General features: G+C 37.9%; 1 protein-coding gene across 1 annotated transcript in view; it reads right to left on the bottom strand.

Moving 5' to 3' along the window:
* PDE7B (phosphodiesterase 7B) overlaps positions 1–24,980 on the bottom strand; it is a 351,624-nt gene that overhangs the window by 240,574 nt on the left and 86,070 nt on the right. Inside the window, exon 2 of the mRNA XM_055264864.2 lies at positions 10,597–10,657. Within this exon, the coding sequence (XP_055120839.1) occupies positions 10,597–10,657 (61 nt within the window). The remainder of the gene's footprint in view (positions 1–10,596; positions 10,658–24,980) is intronic.

Below are 24,980 nucleotides of genomic sequence, written 5' to 3'. Positions count from 1 at the left end.
CATATACACCATGGAATACTATGCAGCCATAAAAAATGATGAGTTCGTGTCCTTTGTAGGGACATGGATGAAACTGGAAAACATCATTCTTAGTAAACTATCGCAAGGACAAAAAACCAAACACCGCATGTTCTCACTCATAGGTGGGAATTGAACAATGAGAACTCATGGACACAGGAAGGGGAACATCACATTCCGGGGACTGTTGTGGGGTGGGGGGAGGGGGGAGGGACAGCATTAGGAGATATATCTAATGCTAAATGACGAGTTAATGGGTGCAGGAAATCAACATGGCACATGGTTACATATGTAACAAACCTGCACATTGTGCACATGTACCCTAAAACCTAAAGTATAATAAATAAATAAATAAATAAATAAATAAATAAATAAATAAATAAATAAATAAAAGAAAAAAAAAAACCTTTAGCTAGACACAGAGCGTTGATCGGTGCATTTTTACAGAGTGCTGATTGGTGTGTTTACAAACCTTTAGCTAGACACAGAGCGCTGATTGGTGCATTTACAATCCTTTAGCTAGACAGAAAAGTTCTCCAAGTCTCCACCTGACCCAGAAGCCCAGACAGCTTCACCTCTCACTGGGAACCCTGAACTCTTAAGTTGGGGTCAGAAGTGAAGGTGATCTCTTGTGGATTGCTCCCCTAACTTTGAAGGAAATTTTTGAAGTTTTGCTACAAAATATGTAATCAGATTTTATAAGTATTGCCTGTTTATAAGGTATATTTTGGGTTTGTACACAACAGACCCCACTGAGTAGATATGTGGACTACTATTTGTGTGTTTCTGATAATTTTTCTTGTAAAACCAATAATCCTTGCTACATTTATTTTAATGCTATGTTATCTTTAACATGGAAGATACATTTGATCCATGAAAAGACCTGTTTTCCCTGTGGGTGGTTTTTTTAAGAACGAATGTGTATTAAAGACATTGTTCTAATAAGTAAAAAGACAAAATAATTATGTCAAAAAAAAAAAAAAAAAAAGGGAAGCAATCAGATGGAAACTCTCCCAGCTCTGCCTGGCCGCACCCAGGCACACCTGTCTCCATCTCCACGCTTCCTCCCCACGGGGACCATCTTCTCACAATTGCAGGTTTAAGGCTCACAACTACTCCATTTCTCTTCGTAAAACTTCAGCCAGTTCTTCTCCTCTTTCCTCTCACCATCAAAACATTCTTAAATCCTTCCTATCCTAAGAAACCCTTCGTGACAGCAGACTTTGAGAGGTACTGTCATATCCCCCACCCCCCTTTCTGACTTTTCTTTTCCTTCCTTCCTTCCTTCCTTCCTTCCTTCCTTCCTTCCTTCCTTCCTTCCTTCCTTCCTTCCCCTCCCTCCCTCCTTCCTTCTTTCTCTCTCTCTTTTCTTTCTTTCTTTTTCTTTCTTTCTTTCCTTTCTCTCTTCCTCTCTTTCTTTTCTGTTCTTTTTTGAGAGGGTTTTGCTCTGTCACCCAGACTGGAGTGTGCAGTGGTGCCATCATGGTTGACTGCAGCCTCGACCTCCTGGGCTCAATGGATCCTCCCACCTCAGCCTCCTGAGTAGCTGAGACTATAGGCACGTGCCATCACCTCAGGCTAATTCTTGTATTTTTTGTAGAGATGGAGTCTTGCTATGTTTCCCAGGCTGGTTTTGAATTCCTGGGCTCAAGTGATCTGCCTGCCTTGGCCTCCCAAAGTGCTGAGATTACAGGCATGAACCACTGCACCCAGCCCTCTCAGACCAATTTCTTGACAGAGGAGTGCCTTCAGCTCCCTGTGGCCTGGCTCCACACTACCCACCTCACCACACCTTCTGCTGCTGATGCTTTTGCTGTTGTTACCTTCAGGTTGCTAAGTCCAAGCAACACTTTTTAGGCTTTATCTCATTTGATCTCTACAGTATTTTACATTTGTATCACGCCCCACCTTTTGAAACTCTCTCCTCTTGGCTAAGATGGCTAAGATACCATTCTCTCCTTTTCCTTTATCTTTCTGCCCACTCTATTTTAGTCTCCTACCTAGTTAGGCTTCCATAGGCTTCTTTTGAACCTGCCCAACCCTTTTGGGGATGCTTCTGGGCATTCCAAAGCGCAACCTCATCTCACTCCTCACCTTTCCCTGGGTGATCTCATTTCTGTTAGGTCATCACCACCACTGACGTGAAGATCCCTCCTTCTGAGCCGTGCTGCAGTGGAGAGTTTCTTGGGCATCTCAAATTTACTGTGTCTAAAATTTAACTTCTCCCCACCGCCCCCACCCCATGCAAATTCAATTCTCTCGGACTCTTCTTTGCAGGACAGGCAGTATCTCGATCTGTTTAATAACATTTCATACACTCAACCCATTGCAGAGTTCTATCACCCTCTTGAAAAGTTTCCTGTATTTTGCGCCTTCTGTTCTCTCTGACACTGTCTCAATTCAGGTAGGACTCATCATTTCTCACCCGATAGATACCACTGTTCCCTAAACTAGTCTTTCTTCAGTGATATCCTCCTCCTGTGCATTCTCCACTCTAAACAGATGATCTGTCTAAAGTATGTATCTCACCTTGTAGCTCCTCTGCTTAAACATCTTTCAATGGTTATTTATCCTATTATAAGGCTCTTCATAATCTCTCCTGCCTTCGTGTCCACACTCGATTGTCTTATCTCATTCCTCTTATTCTATTTTCCAGGCATAAAGACTTTCTTACAGTTTTTAATTGGTCACATTAAGCTGCCGGTACCTGTTGCTCTTAGAAATACCAACAACACCTTTCCCAGTGGGCTGTCCTCAGCGCAAGCTCCAGGGCTGTCTGGAGCTTCTCTTTGACACTCAGCTCCTTACCATGTCTTGTACAAGGCCTTACCTGACACCACTCCACCCTTCCCCTTCCCGTAAGACCTGGGCTCTCCTGATTGTGGTTTATCATGCTGTGTTGTCATTGTTTGTGTGGTTGCCCCTGTGTCACTAGATTGGGAGCTTGCTGAGGATAGAATTTCAATATCTTTGCATCCCTACTCTGGCGCACAATGTGTATCTATAAAGTGTTTGTTGATTGAACATGTTTTCTAAAGTGTAGCTTTGTGTAAGGCTGATGGGTCTCATTGAATACCCTTTTTCTACCTTCAGACAGAAAATGAAGCTAATTCAATACAAGACTGACACTTCTATCACTTTTGGGCTTGACAACTTCAGTTCTGATAGTTTGGACTTTGCTTGTGTTGTTATTCTGCAGCTAGCTCTCATCTGAGCCCTGGCTTCCAGCTGCATTCAAAAATGAGGTGTTCTGTTGCTGTGGAAATGCTGCAACCTTCCACAGAAAGAAACCTTCAAGCTAGGAAACTTGTTTTTCTTACACAAAGCAATATTGACTTCCAAAATTTTAAAAGGCAGTAGGATAAGGTAGAATGCCTTTTAAACCATAAACCTCAAGGTGAAATAATTTTCTGTATATTCCCATAAACATGAGAAGACAAAATAATGGGCCTCTTCCTGTATTCTCAGCACAATGCTCCATCTGCCCAAGAATATACTCTGTGGCAATAGTTATTCTACCTTGCTCATTATTATATCAACTTTCAGAGTACTCCTAACAGAGGTTTGGGCATACAGCAGTGCTCAATGAATGCTTGTTAATCTCCCTCTTAGGATATTTCCTCATTGCCTGTTTGAAGGCAACCACTTTATCTTATCTTGTAACCTGGAGAAGTGTGCTTGGGAAGACACCAGTTAGTTCATGTAGGAGCTGACCAATGGCCTTGGCTATGTTAGCAGAGAGTTTTAAATACTAGGCCAACCCATCTTTGACACACTCGAGAGATGCACTCTGGATGACTCTGCTGTTCTCACAAACACATCAGCATGTATCCATTCAGCAAATAGTGAGTTCCTCTTAGGGACTGGGTAGCTAGATGTTCCAGATGCTGGATACTCAACAGTGAATGAAACGGAGTCCTTACTTCTGTGATAATTCTGCGTGTATGGGTGTGTTGCAGGGCAAGGCCGGGGAACAGCGATGGACAAATAGAAAATATGTCCTTTAGTGATAAGTGCAATGAAAAGTAAACAAGACAGGGCCTTGGGTGAGTGATGGGGAATGATGCTCCCACCACTCTCCCTTGGGAATATCCAGGTTCAATTTACCCTCTTTGGGCAGAGTAAGAAAATATCATTCAGCAATTTTGTTGTCTGAGCATGCATATAGAGAGAGTGAATTGATAGATCCAAGTGACAGCAATGAAGAGCTTTGAAAGTGTAAGTTAAAATTAATTCAAATTCCTGAGGCATTCTAACCTTAATAAATCAAAATCAAGCAACTTGAAAACGTCTGTCTTTCAACATGGACTTTACTTGTAAAGTCAAGTGCATGCAAAATAATCTTTACAATAATATTTATTTCATAACCTATGAGGATGTTTATTAGTAAATTGCCAACATGCACTTGAAAATATCTATTCACTTGAACCAAATTGAGATCGTTTAATATTTAAAATCTACAATACTGTCAATTTGCTATAAAAATACTACTAATATAAAATGAAGTGCAAGGACTTAGAAAAAATTGAGTATTAGTGTTAATAAATATAATACTTATATTTATAGTACTTCTAAAAGTTCACTGAATGTTTTAATATTTATTGTCATGTAATCCTCAACAGCCTAAGAAGGTAGACAATAATATTGTTATTATTGCTTATTATTCAGTTTCAGAGAAGAGTAAACAGGTCTACAACCCCTAAATGACACGCCTCTGTTCACACAGTTATTAGCTGGTACCAGGTCTTTCAATGCCCTGTTCTTTCTACCAACACCACAGTGGCCTACTTTGATACCAAATCTTATTTTGCCTTAAAACAGACGGTGTATTATTTTTTAAGAAATAATATATAGGTCTCATAAGTGTCCACATGCAAAAACCAAAAGCTGAAGCAAGTGATAAGAGCAAAATATAGATATAAAATAACTCCCAACTTTATTAGCTGACAAAGTTCCAAAAAAGTGAAACAAATCATTTTTCTCTGTCACAGATGAAAATATTGTCTTGTTGTTTAATAAAATACTATAGTATTTGATATCAAGAGGAAAAATAGAATTAACATGTTTTTTAAAAAAATCAAACCAGAATTCAGGTCGTCAGATACACATTGGGTTAAATATGCATTGGTTTAAAATAATTTAATTTCACAAGTAGCTGATGAATGGCTGTACTTAATACTACCCAGTACCTAGGAGCTTATAGAGTATTCTCTGATACGCTATAACTAAATCGAAAAGACTCTCTAACTAACTAAATAAAAGAGACCAGAACTCTCTTTTTTTTCTGGTACTTCTGTCCTTTTTAGGGCCAATGATGACAGTAAAGCTCTCTATAATCAGGTCTCAAATTTCTTTTCAATTTATTTTCATCTACCTCGTGGCCTGAAACACTGCCCCAGGAACACTCCCCAGTTTATCTCTGGGATTTTGAGAGTGGTTTTGCATCGATCTAGAGTGCTGCCACCTTCTCAACTTTCATATCTAAATAGATGAGTCTTCACATCCCTGCTATATGCACTCTATCCACGTTTTGAAGTCCTAGTATAGTTTATCTTTATTTCTTCTGTAGCTTTTATCAGCCGAGTTGGTGTTGCATACATTGGGCTTCAGGACCTGAATCTCTTGCTGAACAACAAACCCTCTAAGGGCAGAATCTATGCCCCACTGGTCTTTGGATTCCCAATGCTAAGCACACGACCTTGTAGGTGCTTGATGCACACCCAATTAATTAAAATTAGATGAAGGTCTCGTTCTACCCTGGAGGCACCATGCAATTTTGAAGAATGTATTTAATATTTAAAAAATTGTCCTTATATTCGTATAATGTTTTAGCTTTTCAATTGCTTTTCTAAACACCATTGGTATCATCAGTAATAATTTATTTTTATTAGCTTATTTATATTTGCTTATTATCAATTTTTACATTTTCAATTATTTATCATTTATGCATCAACTTGTTGATGCATACACAGCATTTAGGGCAGACATCATAACAGGCTTCTCCTCATAGAACATCTCATTCTCTCACCAGAAAAACCCCTGGGCTAGGAAGGACAGATGTTTTTATTTCCACTTTGCAGGAAAACTACGAATTGAATCCTAGAGAGATGAAGCAACTTCTATGAGTACACAGTTAATTTTTTCAGAGCTAGTGCTATAAAGCAAGTCCCTCTATGCCTATGTTGAGTGTTAATAAAATATTGATTTTCTGGTGTTCTGTTGTTCTGAAGATTAGCAATCATTTAAATCATTTATAATAATTTTCAACCAGAAAACTGACTAATATGAATACTCCCTTCTAAGTTATGGCAGGTAAGAAAGTGCTTATTGTACTTTCTAATAGTCATGACACTCATCAGCATGAAAGAAATTATACATAAGACAAAAACAGGGCCAATGAAAACTTCAAATTAAAAAAAATTAAACCTTGATAAAGAGGATGGAGAAATTGAGCCAATAAAATATCATAAATTAAAAATTAAGGCATATAATTTGAAAAAATCCCATTCTAATAATAAGAAAAAGAGGAAATATAAAGAAGCACTAAATCTGATCAGCAATTTCTTCTTGAAAGTTTCTTTTCCCATGATTTATCATTTCACAGAGCAAGGTCACAAATGAACTGAGAAGTGAATCAACATTGATCATTTTACATAATTTCTTTAAATACTCTGGGCTCTTTTTGCCCAACAGTTTTCATTATGCTTTTGAAAAGTAAACTCTTTTTTGTAACTTTCCATACTTCATGCATTAATTATACAATGAGAGATAATGTCTTTTCCACTTCCTCTTTCTTTTAGTATCTGTTCATGAGACCTGAAGAAGGTAAAAGTCTTGCTATCAAGTTGTATATCCATTGATATAATTATATAAACTTCTGAGGCCAATTTGAACTTAAGTGAAATCTTATGGCTAAATTTATAAAAAGGAAGGTGGAGAGGGGAGGACAGGGAGGCAGAAGCTCTACACACATTGCCCTAAGCCTGAAGGAAAAAAGAAAGCAACATATATTACAATTTGGTGTTTAACTTGATCATCCACATTTTCTCTCTCTGAACAATTGTAAGGAATAAATAGTTAACACTCCGTGTATTCAGCTCTTCAGTACACCTGTATTTACCTTCATATCCAACATAAGCTATTCTCCTGAAGCCAGAAATAACTCCTTGCAAGACCCATACATGACAGTAGTTTGTTTCCATTTAAAGTTGCATTGAATCCGGCGCACCAGAGTAACTCCAGGTGAATTTTACACTTACGTCTCATTTAACGGAATGAGTCAGAAGTGTGATTTTCTGTAAGAATGGCTTATTCATGGAAGTCGTGAGGTAGACAACACAAAGCATTAAAACAGTACCTTTCAGAATGATCTGGGGACTCGCCAGTGGAAGAGAAGGAAATGCAAATGGAGTCCCTGGCTCGTGACCCTTCTCCAGATTCCACCCCAACTGTGCTGAAACCAGCACACAGTTAGGATCCAGCAGGCACCCAAACCTGGAGTGTGAGTGGGTAGAAAGGGAGGTTTCCAGGGGAGTGAGCCAAGGGCTTGACCAGTTAAAGATGAGGATGTCTCAGGTTGGCCCCCATCAGGAATCTGAATATTGAGGTGGCCCCATATATTTGGTTTTCTCATTTAGAAGTTTTGATTTATTCATAAAAATGTTATAAAATTACCTACGAAAATTAAAACTACATTTATGGTTGGCAGTGCTTATAAAACACAATAGTCCTTCACAATATCAGAGACTCCTTATACTTTGTTGTGTGAGATGTCAAGTTTTCTCAAAAAATGCTTTAGGAAATCATAAGAACATTATCTGAGATTCCTTTTGAAGATAGCAACAAACTAATTAATACCTTAGACAGTGGTGAAGAGGTGCTTTTTGTGTTAATATAGATGTTCTTTCTTGAAGAAATACAAGATGTGGTCTCAGTTTTAGGGACTTACATGCTCATAACTTGATTTCTCTTGTTTATTTTAAGTGAATAAACCATTAAACTTTACTTCTTTCTTTTATCATCTAGGATCATTTTGCTGTGAAGTGGCAGTCCTTGGGCTTCAGGTGGATGTATGTTAATGGTGGGGTTGATCCATGTGTATTGATATCCATGATGATTTCATTTTGGTATTCTTCCATCTAAGATTTCAAAGGACTTCCTAAGTGTCTGAATTAAAAGTTGCAGCAATTCCCTTAAAAAATCTAAGCCTTCTTAAATATAAGCTTCTCAAGGGCACAGTTTTCACTATGTGAGCAACCCAGACTCACTAAGCATAATATTATCTTTGAACAGTCATTAATTATTTACTGTCTATCTTAAAGGTAAAATGTATACTTGTTATTCCTATGTGTCCTGAAACTAATAAAAACGTCCATTCTCACAGTTCCTTTTATTATTTAGTTCTGTATTATGAAAAAGGGAAATCTAACAAACTAATGAAATCTACAAGGTTAATAACCAGTAGCAGCTTAATTAAAACTCTTCTATTGCCAGAAATATCTATATTTTGAAAGATAGGGCTTCTCTTAATTTACTCAGAATAAATGATCTAATTATGTAAGGTGTTTGGGATGGATTTCACCTGCCACATATTAAGTGCTCAATTAACTGTAGTTATTGTGACAGTGGTAGCAACATAAAACTGATTTATATAAAGACATTTCTAATTTTAGAATTTTGTGCAATCTGGCAGATTCATTAGAGACACATTTGGCGGTCAGGATTGTTTTCTGGCAGCTATATAAACCATACCATACAATCTAGAAGAGATGGAAAGATAATTGATCTTACTTTAAGTGAATTCAAATCTATAGGCAGTAGTAGAAAGTCTGTTGCTGTTCTCCTAGCTATAAACTAATCAAGCAACTTACATGGAAGACAGGACACAGAAACATTCAGTCAAAATAGATGATGTATTCATGTGCTTAAAATTATCATGAGTCAAACACTGATTCAAGTCACTAGACCAGGTGAAAGCTACAATCAAATAATATTTCAGTGGTAGTAAGGTACCTGCAGTATTAGACCATTTCCTTCAATTTCCTTATTTATAAAATGAAGATAACAATAGCACCAACCTCATCTTGTTATTGTGAAAAATTAAATGAGTTAATTGTTGAATAGATTATTTGATGTGGTGGTAAAACAGTTTCCCAAATCCAAAATTGGGACACGTGGCGTAACAAAGGATTTTTTTTTCTGCTTCCATCTGTACCTGTTTTGTCTGTCTGTCTATCTATGTATCTATCTATCTAGTACCTGAAATATTAGAACTTTGGAGACATTTTCATTTCACACTTTCAAGGGGAAGGAATATTGGATATTTGAAATGGGTGTATGGATGCAATGCTATATTCTTTGTTCATGTGCTTCTAGTAAAACGTTCATTTTTCAATGAATGTATTACTATATAGCCACCATCTTAATTAAAATAAAAACATAGAACTGCAAAGAGAGATGTAAAAATTAGTAAAGAATTTAAGAAAGATTAGAAGTCTAGAAAAATATGATTGATATGGTCTGGTTTTTGTTTGTTTCTTAAGTCATGTACCACCTTTGATTATTTGTTACATGATTATTTTGAATTATAAATTACCAGGATCTTTGCCTGCCTCTATTTATCTTGCTGTCTGCTTTTCACCAATAATCTAGACTGTCAATATATGAAGTGGGCAGAGTAAATGGAAAATGCTAAAATGAATAATTTTTTTCTTTGCTTATTAATACAGTTCAAGGTTAGAATCTACAAAGGTAAAAATTTGGTGAAAATAAAATTTAGAAATTATTTTTATTTATCCATGCTACTGTTTACTTCTATTACTATAATGAATTGCAACTTTATTGGACATAGTTTAGTGGCTTAAATAAGATCTAAACACTAGACCTAAAATTTTACTGTTTAGAAACTTTCATATCATGATTTAGACCATTTCTCACTTTGAGGTTAAGTGCATCACTTATATTCTCTATAATTGTTTCTAACCTATAAAATCAGGAAAATAATACCAACTTCATTACCTAACAGTATATATTAAAAGAGTTTGTCAAAGGCATTGATGATATATCATCCTACAAGAACAAATGATTATTCATTACAATGTTGTTATTTTGTTACAAATGCTGCGTGGATAATAGTTGTGCTGACTTCAGATTACAGTAGTTCAAATATACATTTCTTCCAGAAATTCTAAGTAAGGGTTTTGTACTGTGATGTGAGGACTTAATAATTTACTTATCTATCTTATCATCCATCTTTGGTTTAGGAATTACAATGTGCTTCTTACCTTTTCATCATAGCTGCCTGAATACAAACCACCTAATTCTATGTTATGCTGATGATCCAAGAAAATTTTCGAAAGACTCAGAAGCATGGTCCTTGACTGACTGACAATTAAGAAAATCAAAACCTTTTCTCATCATCAAGTGTTACACATACAAATGTTATAGCTGTCTGTATAACCATAAAAGAACCTATCAGCCTCTTCAAAACAGAATGAGAGACAGTCAAAAAAGCAACAGAACGATAACTCCACATGACATTGACATGCTTAATATATTTAAAATGAGAAGCCTTCTTACCCAGCATGCAAACACATTTGGCATTCTGATCGGGGTTCTCAAACAAGATTTCGCCACACCTCTGAAATAGAAAGATAGCCACGGTTATTTTAAGATTTCATATCAAGATTCCCAAGGCAATATATCCATGTGACCTGACATTACCATAACATTATTCTACTTTTGTTTTCATTGGTTACCTGAGTCTAGGGACTTATGTCACGAGCAGAGACTTGCCTGGTAGTAAAATATTTGAGGGATAAGCTGGAATAGATTGTTTCTGCATGCCTTATGCCCCTGCATAGAGTGGATTCTGCGTGCTCCCATGTGAAGTCACAACTAGAGATGCATTTGGTTTGAAACAGTTTCTATTTCAGTGGAAGATATGCAATCTATTAGGTCCAATAATCTGCAGCTAATTATTCTCAAAGTTGGTCCTTATTCATCTCCCATATTATTCTACACTACCCACTCTGCAAAGCACAGATACTATCAAACATAAAGCTAGGTGGCCTATATTTTCTCTCTCTGAACTTGGAAGGAAAAACAAGTAGATAAATAATGAAAAACTGGCATTCCTAATGCTTTTCCTGAACTCACAGACTCACGGAAATATCAACTTTCTTATCTATATCTTAGTTTTATCTTGCTTGTTAAAACTTTTGTGCAAGGCAAATTCCTGTAGAGATACAATCAGTTATTTAAGAACAGGCCACAGTTGTATGATGAGTATATTGACAAAGTGTTAGTACTTGAATATATACAGAAATCTTTCAAATCAGTGAGAACATAACAAATCGAATAGAAAAATGGATAAAGTACATGAGCAAGCAATTCATAGAAGAGGAAAAATCTGAATGGTCAATAAACATAGAAAACATATTTAACCATAGCTGTGATCAGAAGCAAGCAAATTAAAGATAAAATGAGGTTTATTTTCAACTCATCAATTTCACAAAATTTAGAAGTCTGGCAATAACAAGTGTTTTCAAGACTGTAGAGAAATGGATACTCTCACACATTGTGGGATGGAATATAAAATGACACAATTGCCTTAGAAAAATATTTGCAAAATACAGCAAAGATGAAATGTTCATACCCTATGACATAGCAAGTTGTCTTCTAGATTTATAACTAGAGAAATTTCATATACAACTTTAATGTCTTAGTACAAAACAGATAAATAAGTGTTATTCATAAGTGGAATGCTACACAACAGTTAAAATGAATTACAGCTACATATACTGTAAAACATATATATAATACGTATATCTGAAATAATATTAAAAATCTGGAATATTCAAATAATATAAAATGTATAATATGCAAATTATATAAGACATATATAATGTTTAAAACATAAAAGTATAATGTTAAGCCAAAAACAATTTTCCATATTTTATGAAGTTGAAAATATCTGAAAATAGTACATATTATTTATGGATACATTAATTTATAGAAAAAGCAAAAAACATGCAATGAATAATGAAGCATCAAATTTAGGGTAGGGGGAAGAAATGCTGAGAAATGAAATGTTGGAGGGCACACTGGGGCTATCAATTTTTTCTATAATGATGTGTCCCTTAAATTATTCTCTGAATGTTTTCATTTCAAATATTTTGAAATAAGAATTGTCCTCATATTCACAATACTGAATATAAAAATGGCCCTTTGCACAATACACCTCTGCACCTGTCTTTCTTGACAGGCCATTTGGTGGCAGACTGGACTGTCTTCATCAATAACTTGTTCTCGCTACATATTTCCTTTGCCCTTAAGGAGACTGAAGATGAGCTACATTCACTCATTTTCCTCTTTCTTTTACAGTTCACAACTTGGTTAATTCCATTCCCATCAATCTTTGTTGTATCTATACATTATATATTATAAGACAAAGTAATTTAAGGGGAAAAAATTCCTGGATGTGAGAATTCATGTTCTTCACACCTGATTATGACATCCTCTGGTACAAAGAGGGGCAAGTTGAGAGGAGCAAGGATGATGCTGTTACATTCAAATCAATCCATTTTTTTTAAGATGGCCTACATTATGTGGAGGAGATGGACAGTTGGTTCAGTGATGTGAAAAGAAAGAAAGCTGCTTTTGTGAGTCAAGAGGCCTGACCATGGAGGAAGGAGGTTGGATGCAGCTTAAGGAGGCAAAAGAGCATTGAGTTCTCAATGGAGATCCTAGATCTTGAGGTTTCTTCCCAGCTACTCTGCTCACCTCGTGTCATATTTATAATTTCACCTAATCTCTTCATGCTTCATTTCTTCATAAGTAACATGGAGATGCCAATGTATGCCACCAAGTCAGGTCAGAGAAGCAAATGTGAGGATTAACGACCCATGGAGTCTGATCATATTATTTGTTCCTATTTTGTTGTTTTGGCAGACATTAAACCTTTTCAAATTACTAGGATGCATTTTCTACATTACCTGAATTTTAAAGTGATATTTTTTGACCTAAAAGTGTTAATATTTTTAAATGAAGGATCAGAGGTTTCCTAAATGTTTTAAACTTCTTGGCAAAACAAAGTGCTAGGAAGCTCTATCAATTCACATTCTGAGTCCTACAAGGAAATAACTCCAGGACCCTAGGGTGCTCCCCTGCCATTTGCTAAGGAAAAAGTCCAGACATGTGTTGTGAAGGAAGAGCTTTCCTACTTTCCTTGCAGGGCCTCTAGGGGCAGGGGTTGATGGGTTGAGGTTGCATAACTTCTCTTTGCTACCATAGCCCAAGGGCAGCCTTATATGTGCCACTCAACAGGCAAATTGGTGTGAATAGGGGCACGAGAGCTGGGGTCTCGCTCTCTTTCTTGGCCATAAACAAATTCAGGAGGAGTTTTTGAAACTCCTGTGAAGCATGCATTTCTTAACAGTCATGGCCTGCCTGGGTTCACTGGCTAGACAAGCTCATCACCAAATAGCAAGAACAGGTGTGGTGGCCCTTCCAATGACAATGAGGTGGTCCTCTTCCTTGTCTTCACCTCCCTGGAGGTCTGGGAAATTGCTGAGGCACCTTTAACTAGCTCTTTAATTGCCCTGTTTTGTAAAGTTACCTGATGATGGTAACAGATTTGAAAGCAATACCTGAGGGAATCTGATTGTTCTCAGGGCTTGAAAAAAACCAGTTTCTTTCTAGTGCTTTTTCCTATTGATGCCAGTGTTTATCCAGCCTTCGCTGCCAGGCTCCTGCTTGCTGTGCAACCCAGGGTAATGACCCAGTTTACGAGATTAACTGGGCTAAGCCACAGTGTCTAAGTTTCAGAAAACTGCAGGATGTGTCCTGGGGGAATGTCTTGTGCCCTGCTGGGTTATCGGGTGCTGCAACCCTCCTCCTTCTATGCTCTAGTCAAGCTTTCTGGGAGTCCCCATCCAAGCACCCTGCTGCCAGGTGACCCTGACTTTGTACCTGGTGCTGCTCACCAGGATTCTGCCTAATTCTCAGGATCCAATCTCTCCTTAGGGATTCTATCTTTGTCTTGTCTTCTGTGCCTGAAATATTGAGACCAACTTGTCTTGTTTGTGCCCATCTCTCCCAGCCAACACTGCCTTCCGATATTAGGGCATAGTTATTGAAGACGTCATGCAAGGGGCTGGATCTCCGCTAGCAACACAGGGATCTTGCTGGCATATGATCTCCTTCCATAGCACAGAGGATGTGAATTCATGTGTGTAATGTCCATTGCCCTCAGAGACCATAAAGAGTCAAACCATGTTCATTGTTAGTGTTCCTAACATGCCTCATTATTGTAACCCTGCTGCCTTGTTCATACCAGGGCCTTCATAAATCTTTCTGGATTAGGTAGACTAAATATTTGTGGACTTGCTAAGCCCACAAGGCTTGTGGGCTAAGCCTTGTACTAAGTGCTGTGCCTCTACTTTTCACACTCTCATTGTACTCTTTTAGCAGAGTAGAAAATTGAGGCACAGGCAGTACCACTCACTATGGAATACTCTTCTCCAACGATGGATAGAATAAATGTTGACAGCTTACTGGATGCTTGACCAAGATATATAGATTCTCAAATACTGGCTACTTTTGACCTGCTCATTGCCTTGGCCAAATAGACTATCTTTACTTTTATCCCCTTCTCTCACCCACTAACCACTGGCTGTTTGCAAGAACTGCCATCTAGTAGAGCACAGGCTTTGGATCAGACTGATCAAAATTCAAATCCTGTCGCTGCCTCCTCTTATCACTGTACTATCATGGGCATTTAGTTTTGCAAATCTGCCTTCTTATCTGTAAAACAGGGTAATATAATCTACATCATAGTATCATTGCTAGTTTAGTTTTTACTTCATTATGCACAAGAATGTACTGATTTAAATTGTTGTGGATAAGATTGTAATACAAAAATAAAAATTAACAAATTTAACTTATCCAGTAAAATTCTATTTTAATTCCCATATTAGATTTTAGGATTGAAAATGAAGAAATTCCTCTAATTTTAAAAGTCACAATATTTCACAAGTTGGTTGCTAATTTTTATTTATTCAGAATTTTCCACATTAAATCTAAAATTAGACTTTTATTCAGGAAGGGAAAGGTGAATGCTATAAAATATTGCATCTATTATTCACAATAGCCAAGGCATGGGGCCAACCTAAGTGTTCATCAACAGTTGAATGGCTAAAGAAAATGTGATACACACACACACACACACACACACACACAATGGAATATTATTAACTCTTGAAAAAAGAAGGAAATCCTGTCATTTGTGATAACATGGATGAATCTGGAGGACATTATGTTAAATGAAATAAGCCAGGTACAGAAAGACAAATACTGTATGATCTCACTTCTATGTAGAATTAAAAAAAATTGAATTCATAGAAGCAGAGAGTAGAATTATAGTCACCAGGAGCTTGGGAGGTTGTGAGGTTAGAGGGTGAAATTGGAGAAATATTGGTAAAATATTACAGAATCTTACATAGGAGGGATAAGTTCAGGAAATCTATTGTACAACATGGCGACTCTAGCAATAACAATGTATTGTATATTTGAAAATTGCTAAGAGAGTAGATTTTAAGTATTCTCACCACGAAATGTTAAGTATTAGCTTGATTTAGCCATTCCACAATGTACACATATCTCAAAGCATCATGTTATACACAATAGATATATAATTTTAATTTGCCATTTAAACATAATAAAAATTACTGCACCTATCCTTACATTAAGACAATTTTTAAATTAAAATAATTTCCATGTACCAAATAATATGTTCTAGCAAAATGTGCACAAAATATATTTCTCTTAAGTAAACTGAATTTTATCATCACTTTCACCATACATTTAGTTATAAAAAAAATTGATATTAGGAGTCATTTTTAAAATCACCCTTAAGTATTAAATGAACCTCTTTTCCTTAAAGAAAAATTATATCCAATTGATAATATTAAAATATTGGTAATAGTCCCATATCATATTCAATAGGAGTTATTAAAAACAGTGAAAAGCTCACGTTTTTGTTCTCATTGTTCAATCGACAGCACTTCCAGCTTTCTTAAACCAGTTAATGTTTCTTCTGCTTCAGATAAGCTTTCATATATCTTTTTATTTTTCTGAGTAGTTACTATAACTTGAATTTATTATTCTCTCAGCAGGCCTCCAGCAACTAATCTTTTTAGAGAATGTGTCTTGATATTTTCAGAACAGTGGAAACATTAGCAAACAAATAAAACCAAAGACAGAAATCCTTGATACTTGGAGGTTTGCCTGAGTGTCAGCTGAGAAGATAACAGTTTTCTGCAAGTAGGTAATGTTAAATGTTATCAGAAAGAAATTAATAGGCTATGGTTCTTTTATTATTTTCTTCTCACATTTATAATTGTTTTTTAACAGAAAGGAATTTAATAAAGGGAATTAGATGTTTATGAAATTATGGGAGGATTAGGCTATAGGCTAGGCCTCCAGAAATGACACTCAAAACAACACTGTGAAATTGACTCACCAAGCTGGGAGTTTACTAGGCCAGTGGGCCACAATTGGCAAAGTGGAAAACTAGGAAGCATCACTGAGTTGTTGACTTCAAGAACACAGCACTGTGGCAGTGATCCAGGGCTTAGAAATTTATTGGTGCAATTGCCTCTTGATACCCATGAAGCCGGGAACTAAACACTGAATGCTATTGCAGAAATGCAGAAAAACCCACTCCATGACTGTGCTAGACAGCCCGTTAAAACAAACCAAACTAAACCAGAACAAAAAGAATCCCTGACATATGACTAGAGTCATTTCTGGGGAAAGAAAAATCAAACCTAAGTTTCTTGAGATGAAAAAATGCTAACCATGGTCAGTCTATGGGGAAGTTGTTGAAGTTTAGTGGAAAGTAAAGTACACCTTGTCAGTCCCAAGAGTGGCAAAGGGAATCTGGAGTAGGCATAGCTTAAGCACAGGCTGCCTTCACTCCCACCCTCACTTCCTATTTCTTCGATTCTGCAAGTTTGCCATATAATACATGAATTTCCCAAATGAAGTTTTAGGTAAACAAGGCAAATGCCTGTATGCTGATATATCTATTGGGATTGCATCTATTTTATTTGCTTACCACTGAATCCCTAAATGTCTAGGACAATGACTAATGCATAATGGTCACTCCCAATGTTAATTAAATGAATGAATGAATAATTCCTTACCGTGATTCTGTGGGCTATTCTGAAGTTTTCTGGGGTAGCATGAGAAGAGATTATTTTTCCAGGACATTTCTGCATGCACATCAGTAAGCACTGCCATAGATGCAGCCACATGATGTGCAGCTGCAATGGGCTGATGAAGGGCGAAACCTGACATTGAGATGACATTTCCAAACATCTGGATCACTTCTCATTTCCCACTTTTCCCCAACCAAGAACTGAATGGTACTAATCAAAGACAGATTCCTAGAAGATAGGGCTGGAGAGAAAGTAGTTTAGGTCTGTAGAGCATAAAAGGATATCTCCTGTTAAGAGACTGAACTCCCTGACAGCGCCTGGAAGTTTGGATCTCCATTAATGTCTATCAAGTGAGTGAATGAATAAGTGAACAGTCAAGCAAGACATTACTGAGTGCCTAGTCTGTGCTAAAACTGTACCATGAGTGTGGATACAAAATGAAATGAGATTCAGGCCAGGTCTTCTCCTTAAGAAGTTTGTAGCCTACTCTGAAGTCAGAACATAGAAGGCTATGGGCACTTTCAATGCTGGGTACCCACCCCTGACTGGGGTTACTGGAGAAGGCTTTGAAAGAGATGACTGCAGGCCTGAGTCTGGAGCATAGGAAAGAGTTGTCTGGTAAAAGAGAGGACTCCTCTAGGCATAGGTAGCTGCCTGGGCAAAGTCCAGAACCTTGGTTAAGATCTTGAAAGCAGCTGCCAAGGATGGGAGCAAAACTGCTGGGGGTGAAAGCAGAGAGCTTAATCAAAGTGGTCATCACAGAGGGGATTGGAGAAAAATTGGGGTCAATAGTGATTTAAAAAAAAAATCTTTATGGACTGGACTGGAGAGGCTTGGTTTGCTTTGTAAGAACCAGGATGCTTAATGAATTACTTTAGCATTGTATCAAGTAATTACAATATAGCTATCTCTGTATTATAGCTCTTAATTGGCTCCAGATGTCTCTCACCAATGATATTGGCTGCCATCATTTTGCCCATTTGAGGTAGAAGTTACCCCAAAGAGGATACCAAGCCGAAGTGGTTCTTAGTCCTTTTTCTTGAATTATCTTATAGAATGGCTATGACCAAAAGAATCCCCCCAACCACCCAGCTGAAACCTCAGTGAGGCTGATTTATCCTGCTGCTGAAGCCATTAGCACCTAGTGTTGAGAACACCCCAGCTCCCAGAAGATACATTTTCAGGGTCTCCTACGTGACAGTGGCCCAGGTCCACATCATTTTATGCAGAGTCCTGTCTACTGTGTGGGTGGCATAGTCAGGGCTCAATCTCTACACACTGTGGCAGCCCTCAGCCCTCCAGTGCCAGAGGACGGCAGATTTGGAGCTGGGGCTGATTTCAGCTAGTGCTCATGTTTTCCTTTTTAAGCTTTTCCAGTGAAAGAGCAGATTTCTATCCCACTGCAGGCTGTTAAAACGTCAGAGACTAATAAGTTTTCAACAATCTGTCAGTGCAGATCTCCAGCAACAACCTGGCACTGCTTTCAAATCAGGGCCTCATCGTCCAGCCCAACCTCAGCCAGTCAAAATAAGAGACACACCAGCAAGAGAAAAAAAAGAAAGAAGATAATCACCTCGAGCTGAGCAGAAATTCTACACAAATCCATTGTTGCCAACAATCAACAGCAAATCTGTGGGCTACGTAACCTGAGGTGACCCTTCCAGAAGAGCCATCCCTTATAAACCTCTAATTAGGCATGGTTAGGAGTGACTTGAAAGATATTAATGCTATTGCTATTGGAAAATGAGCTTACCAGCTTTTAACAGCTTTGTTTTCTTCTTCAGTCAAAGAACAGAATGTTAGCTCAATGGCGTATGCTTTCTATTAGAGCAGTGCCAGCAGCAGTCGTCTCCAGAGAGTCTCTCAGCATTTTATTACATACCCCTATTTTTAAATGTTTAAAAACTACTTATTATGAACCAAAACTTGGAAAACCTGGTTTCAGCCCAAGAGTAATTTTTTATTTTTTTTAGTTATTAAGCAAACTTCCAAAATGCACAACTGTGTTTTCTGTCATTTTATCCCTAGACAGTAGAGGGCAATAGAAAGGCTATATGGCTAAGATCCCCTTGTATCCCTGCAGGGAGATCCTGAGGTCAGATGGCGTGGTGCAGGCTCAGAGTCATTGTGTCTTACGTTGCACTCTCCAAGGCATGCAGCACTGTCTCCATGCATCATGGTTAGTCCTTATTCCCATAGCACACATCGAAATGCACATTGAAGACAGCCTCTTTCATTGTGCAAAACGACTTTAGTCTCTGCACAAGCTCCATTTTAGAAAAACCTGTACCTGTGAAGGCTGATGGCATGGAGTGCACTGCGGTCTCTAGTGCACCCCATTATAGGAACTGACTAGGCATCTCAGTTCAAGGTACTTTGGGAATAATTCTGGTATGTGCTCTGGGAATTTTCCTGTAGCAGACACAAATACATATGCCACAAATCTTGATATGCAGTTCAAAAATGTCAGAATTTTGCAATGCTATTTCATCTTTTACTTATTGTCTCGGAATCCCAAGGGTTGACACCTAGCCACACTTCGTTTTCAAAAAGATAGCTGTGAAGGCAAACAACTAAAGCCAAACACATTTCACTTATATATAGTCATTCATTTTTAAAAGGTTTAGTCCATAGACACTTTGTGTTGGAGAAAACAGGAGGCAATATAGAAAAAAAAAGAAAGAAAAGAAAAGATTGGTGGACATAATGGAAAGAACTGAGTATATCGGGGTTCAAGTCCCAAACCTATTCCTCAACAGCTGTGTGATCTTAGTCAGGGTTGACTTATCCTTTCAAAACTCATTGTAGAGTAGAGGGAGTAACAATGTTCACTCCTCTACAGAAATATAATATATGTGAAACCATCTTATATACCCTAAAACCATAATGAGGCCTGCTGTGTATCTGGTTTTGTGGAAGGAAGGAGGTAGAAGCAGAATAGGGTCATTTGGTGGCAGTGTGTACAAGATACAAAGCACAGTTCTACCATGTAAATCATGGGGTTTTATGAGGGGAAGATTTTGCTTCTCCCATGATGGACAGCCCTGGTCCTTCAGAGGTTAGCCTGCAAGACCAGAGGTCTAGAGAGCAGAGGTCATTGGGGCAGATGGAGGCAGTGACCCTGTCTGATGTGCCCTTATCCTTGGCATTGAGGAAGCGGGAAGAACCCACCTAGATTTGGGAAAAAGGGGTCCCTTCTAGGTGATCAGCCAAACTGGCTACATCCTGATGGGTTGTGGAAAAGTTTCTGAATAATGTATTCTGATTAAGTAGGGGAGAGAGAAACTAGTATTAAACAAGTCTTCAGTGGAGGTTGGAGGTGCAAGATAAGCTGGGAGAGTGTTTGCTCTAAGAATGAGAAACTGTGGATGCAAAGCTCTAACGGCAATTGAGGAAATGAAGGAAATGAAGAATGGCTAGAAAGGAATGGGATTCAGATAACCAGGAGAACTGGAGAGTGGAGAGACGCAAGGCTAGGGAAGTTGGCAGGGGCCAGATCAGGAAGGGCCCTGCAGGACTCCATTTAGTGATTGGACACAAGCCTAGATGCTGCAGGCTGTGGATCTGGAAGAAGGCCCCGCAGCTTACAGGCCATCTGTTCAAGGCAATAGAGAGATCCCAAAAGGGTTTAGGAAGTTTCTGTAACATGAGTACCACACACAGCAGCCACGTTTGCTGACCAATGTCGCTCCTCACCACACTGAACAGGACCCTTAGGTGGAAAAAGGGTTCTGCTAAGTGGGGTACCACCTTGTTAGTGAATGTCTAATGACATCTTCCTAATTATGTCTAACACTTTTAGTTGTGTCAATCAGCCAAGTTGGAAAACGCCACCAGAGGCCCTCCTCACTCCGACTCCCTTCTCAGTAGTGTCTCACACAGTGTGTTCACAATCAGATAGATTTCTTTAGATTTAGTATACTCCATATGGTCCTTATGAAGCATAGATCATAGAAATGAGAACATGGCTTGTCAAAATTCCAAGTCTAGCATGACTGTATTATGAAGAATGTGGCCTTCTGAATCATGCAGAGAGTGTGCGTTGAGAATGCGCTGAAAATGGTAATGAGCAGTCAGGCCTCTGGATCCTGGCAGGTGGAGGAACCAGGGTCCTGGAATAAATGCCCTCTCTTCACCCTTTCAGGGACATCTCCCTCTCAGAAACTGCTGGAAGAGCATGCTGCACTTCAAGAAAATCATTCCTTGACTTGACTGTCACCTTCAGAGGGAGATTTGAACCAGAACAGGACCCCTATGTTCCTGCCCCTGAGCCTGATACATTGTACAGCAAGGCCTCAGTCTGTGTTGCTGCTGCCCCTGGACAGACGACACTGTGAGCTGCTGGGACGAGCGCCTTTTTGTCTGACTGTGTGTTGCCAACAAATATGTACTCACACTTGTTAAACTCCAGCCATCTGGTCGACGTGTCCAAGCTTTAGGCATACCTTTTCCTGATTTACACTGCAATTATCAAGCTACTTTATACGACCCTACAGAGAGCAAAAGGTTAATCGATAATATCAGCAATATCTCCAGATATTTGCCTATCTGATGTCCAGATCTCCAGACATCATGATTCAGAGATGCATGGGCTCTCATCCAGCCTGTAACTGAATGAATATTTACTCAGGACAAATGAGTACTTATAACGTGCTCCTTGCAGCTCAGTGTAGCAATGCTCCTGTACGTAAACCAACAATTAAATGTAATCCTATACACTTATAATTTAAAAAGAAATTCAAACTAGTCCTTGGAATTAAATAACCTCACTGCTAGAGAAAATGACTTCCAGAACATGAAGCCCAACATGCAAACGCAGAGCCTCTGAGCCACAGAGGAACAAACACTTTTGCATAGGGAGAAGGGCTTGTTGTTTAACTACTTGTGAGGTCAAAGATCCAGATGTTCCCATAGACAATCAGAAAACTGTTACTGCTCAAATTGTATTGACCATTTCCACATGGACAGCGCTGAGACATGCATTTGACCTCAGAAAGGAAATTTCATTAAATTCTACTGGCAATCAATGGCGATCCCAAGCTAGAGCTAGAATATCCAATATTTTGGAGAAATGACTGACAGGTTTTATAAGCTGCAAGTGAAAATGAAATCATGTATATTTTGCTAATAGTCATACACTGCTTTGGTACAGTTTACTAAACTCCACGACAGACTTTGGCAAGAGCAATATTTGAAAGACACCTCTTCAAGGTTCTCCCTCACTTCATGAAGGTAGAGGCTTTCTGTCTAATTCATTGCTGCTTCCAGCACTAGGATCAATATCCGTCACATCATAGATTCTCAATAAATATTGCTTAGCTGAAAGAATGAATACATAATTTGGGGCAAAAATACACTGAATCCATTTATTACTGCAATCAAAATCTGTGAGATGAAAATCCTTAAAGAGAAGAATATGTGAATAAAGTTATACTTAAATTAGTTCAGATTACAAGTTTTGATGCCATTACTCCACTAAGAAGTTAGCATCTGAGGCCATGCAGTGAATCTATTACAGATGCTTTAGGTGGAGTCAAACCTGAAGGCAAAGATTTCTCCATTCTTTCAGTGTTGAAATATCTTTCAATGTTTTTGAAAGATGTTTTTCCTGGAGAGTAAGAATCATGAATATATATATAAAATTCTCTGTCTCATATATATATATTTATATATAAATATATACCTCATCTCTCTATATATAAAATAGAGAAAATATATATATTTTTATATATATATATATATATATTTTTTTTTTTTTTTTTTTTTTTTGAGACAGAGTTTCACTCCTGTCGCCAGGCTGGAGTGCAATGGTGCAATCTCAGCTCACTGGAACCTCCACCTCCTGGGTTCAAGCAATTCTCCTGCCTTAGCCTCCCAAGTAGCTGGGATTACAGGCACCCATCACCATGCCCAGCTAATATTTGTATTTTTTTTAGTAGGGACAGAGTTTCGCCATGTTGGCCAGGCTGGTCTCGAACTCCTGACCTCAGGTGATCCGCCTGCCTTGGCCTCCCAAAGTGCTGGGATTACAGGCGTGAGCCACTGCACCCGGCCCAAATATACATATTTTTAAACAGCAGCTTTTTTCACTGACAAATATTACCAAAATTAAATAAATAAATAAAATTTGTTTTAAATCTCCTTGGTCAGAGTCCATATCCTGTAAATGGAGGTAATACCTATATTCTATCTCATTAGTACAGGGTTAAGGAGTAAAACTAGCAAAAGTGTTTCAAATGTCCAAGAAGAAAAATTATATAAAGGTCACTTGGGGATTATTTGAGGTAGTAGGTGCCGTGTTATTCATGGTTTGTAGTTGTTATTCAAATTACTTTATTGCTTCAAGACCCTCTGTAGGCTTCTTTATAAGTAGAGATAATCATTGACGTGAGTTTTAATTTTTATTAGTACTTATGCTCTAGTATGGGTATCTACTGGAGTAACTAAAATGCAAATACAAATAGAGGTGAGTACCAACAGAGGTATAGGAAAGAAATGGTTCTTTATTTTTTGTGGACTATGAAATCAATCCCAAATCATTGGGTTGTCTTTAAATCATTAAAGACTGACCAGGGGCATATTTGGTCCTCTTAGATCCTAAAATTTATAAAATACAAAGGGAGGACTCTTAAGAAAAGGAATACAAATGAATGGTCACAAAAATAAGAATAGAATCTTAGAAGGTGTCAATGAAATTGAGGAATCTTGAAGATCACACTTCATTAGCTTCCTAGTAAATCTGCCTGTGAAACTGACATTGCAATATGACATATATTCATCATTTAACAATGATTATCATTTAACCGATGGTTAGCAAACTAGGAGGTTTTCGCTTATTTGAATCTTTTTAACCTTGTAATTTAAAACTGTTATCTCTATGTACTCTTAGCAAACCAAAAAATAAATTGAACACAATAATAGCAAATAACTTTTGAAATAATGCAATCCATATAGACCAATATTATTAAACCTACCAGCTTATTTAAGGGCAAGAGTTATATCTTAGCTTTGAATCCTGCTGTCTACAGGATGTTTGGCTTAAAGCAGGTGCCCAGTAAATGCTCTTTAATTCATGGCCAAATGAAGAAAATATCACCAAGTAACACGATCACTAGTTAAACACATTGTATTAAACTCAAACATGTCAACACAAGCATACTTGGAGATCACTGAATAGGTATGAAATTTTTAAGGGGTGTATCTTGTGCAGGTGTGTGTGTGTACACACAAAGTAAACCCATATGTATATATATATGCATATTTATACACAGATACATATGACATATGTTACATAACTGTGCTTTGTAGTGCACTATGTTTAGTGATTAGGACCCCAGGTTCTTGTCTGGAGGCTAGTAACAGTGAGTTTGAATCCCAACTCCACCGAATCCTAGCTCTTTGACCTTGGAAATGACCTTATTCTAACCCTCTGTGCTTTCACCAAAAACCATGGAGACAGAGCTCCTAAGAGATCAAATGAGATAACACACAGAAGGTTTTCAGCACAGCACCCAGCACACAGGGAGTGCATACTCCATGCCATCTATGACTAATAGACCCTTAAATTCTGGCCCTCGTCAGGTAAAACAGATGAAGAAGGAAAAACCTGACTTTCCACTTTGGATATTGTGCTATCTTGCTCTCCAATCAAAGGGAAGATTTGCTCTTCCCTTTGTCCTACAAGCTCATGTCTCCAAATCATTGAGGAAGTGTAAGCAAGTGGAGCCAGAGAACATGGGC

This window comes from Symphalangus syndactylus, chromosome 2, assembly GCF_028878055.3.
Source record: "Symphalangus syndactylus isolate Jambi chromosome 2, NHGRI_mSymSyn1-v2.1_pri, whole genome shotgun sequence".
Classification (NCBI taxonomy): Eukaryota; Metazoa; Chordata; class Mammalia; order Primates; family Hylobatidae; genus Symphalangus; species Symphalangus syndactylus.
Note: the sequence above shows the minus strand (reverse complement) of the source record. Positions and strands in the feature narration are given on the sequence as shown.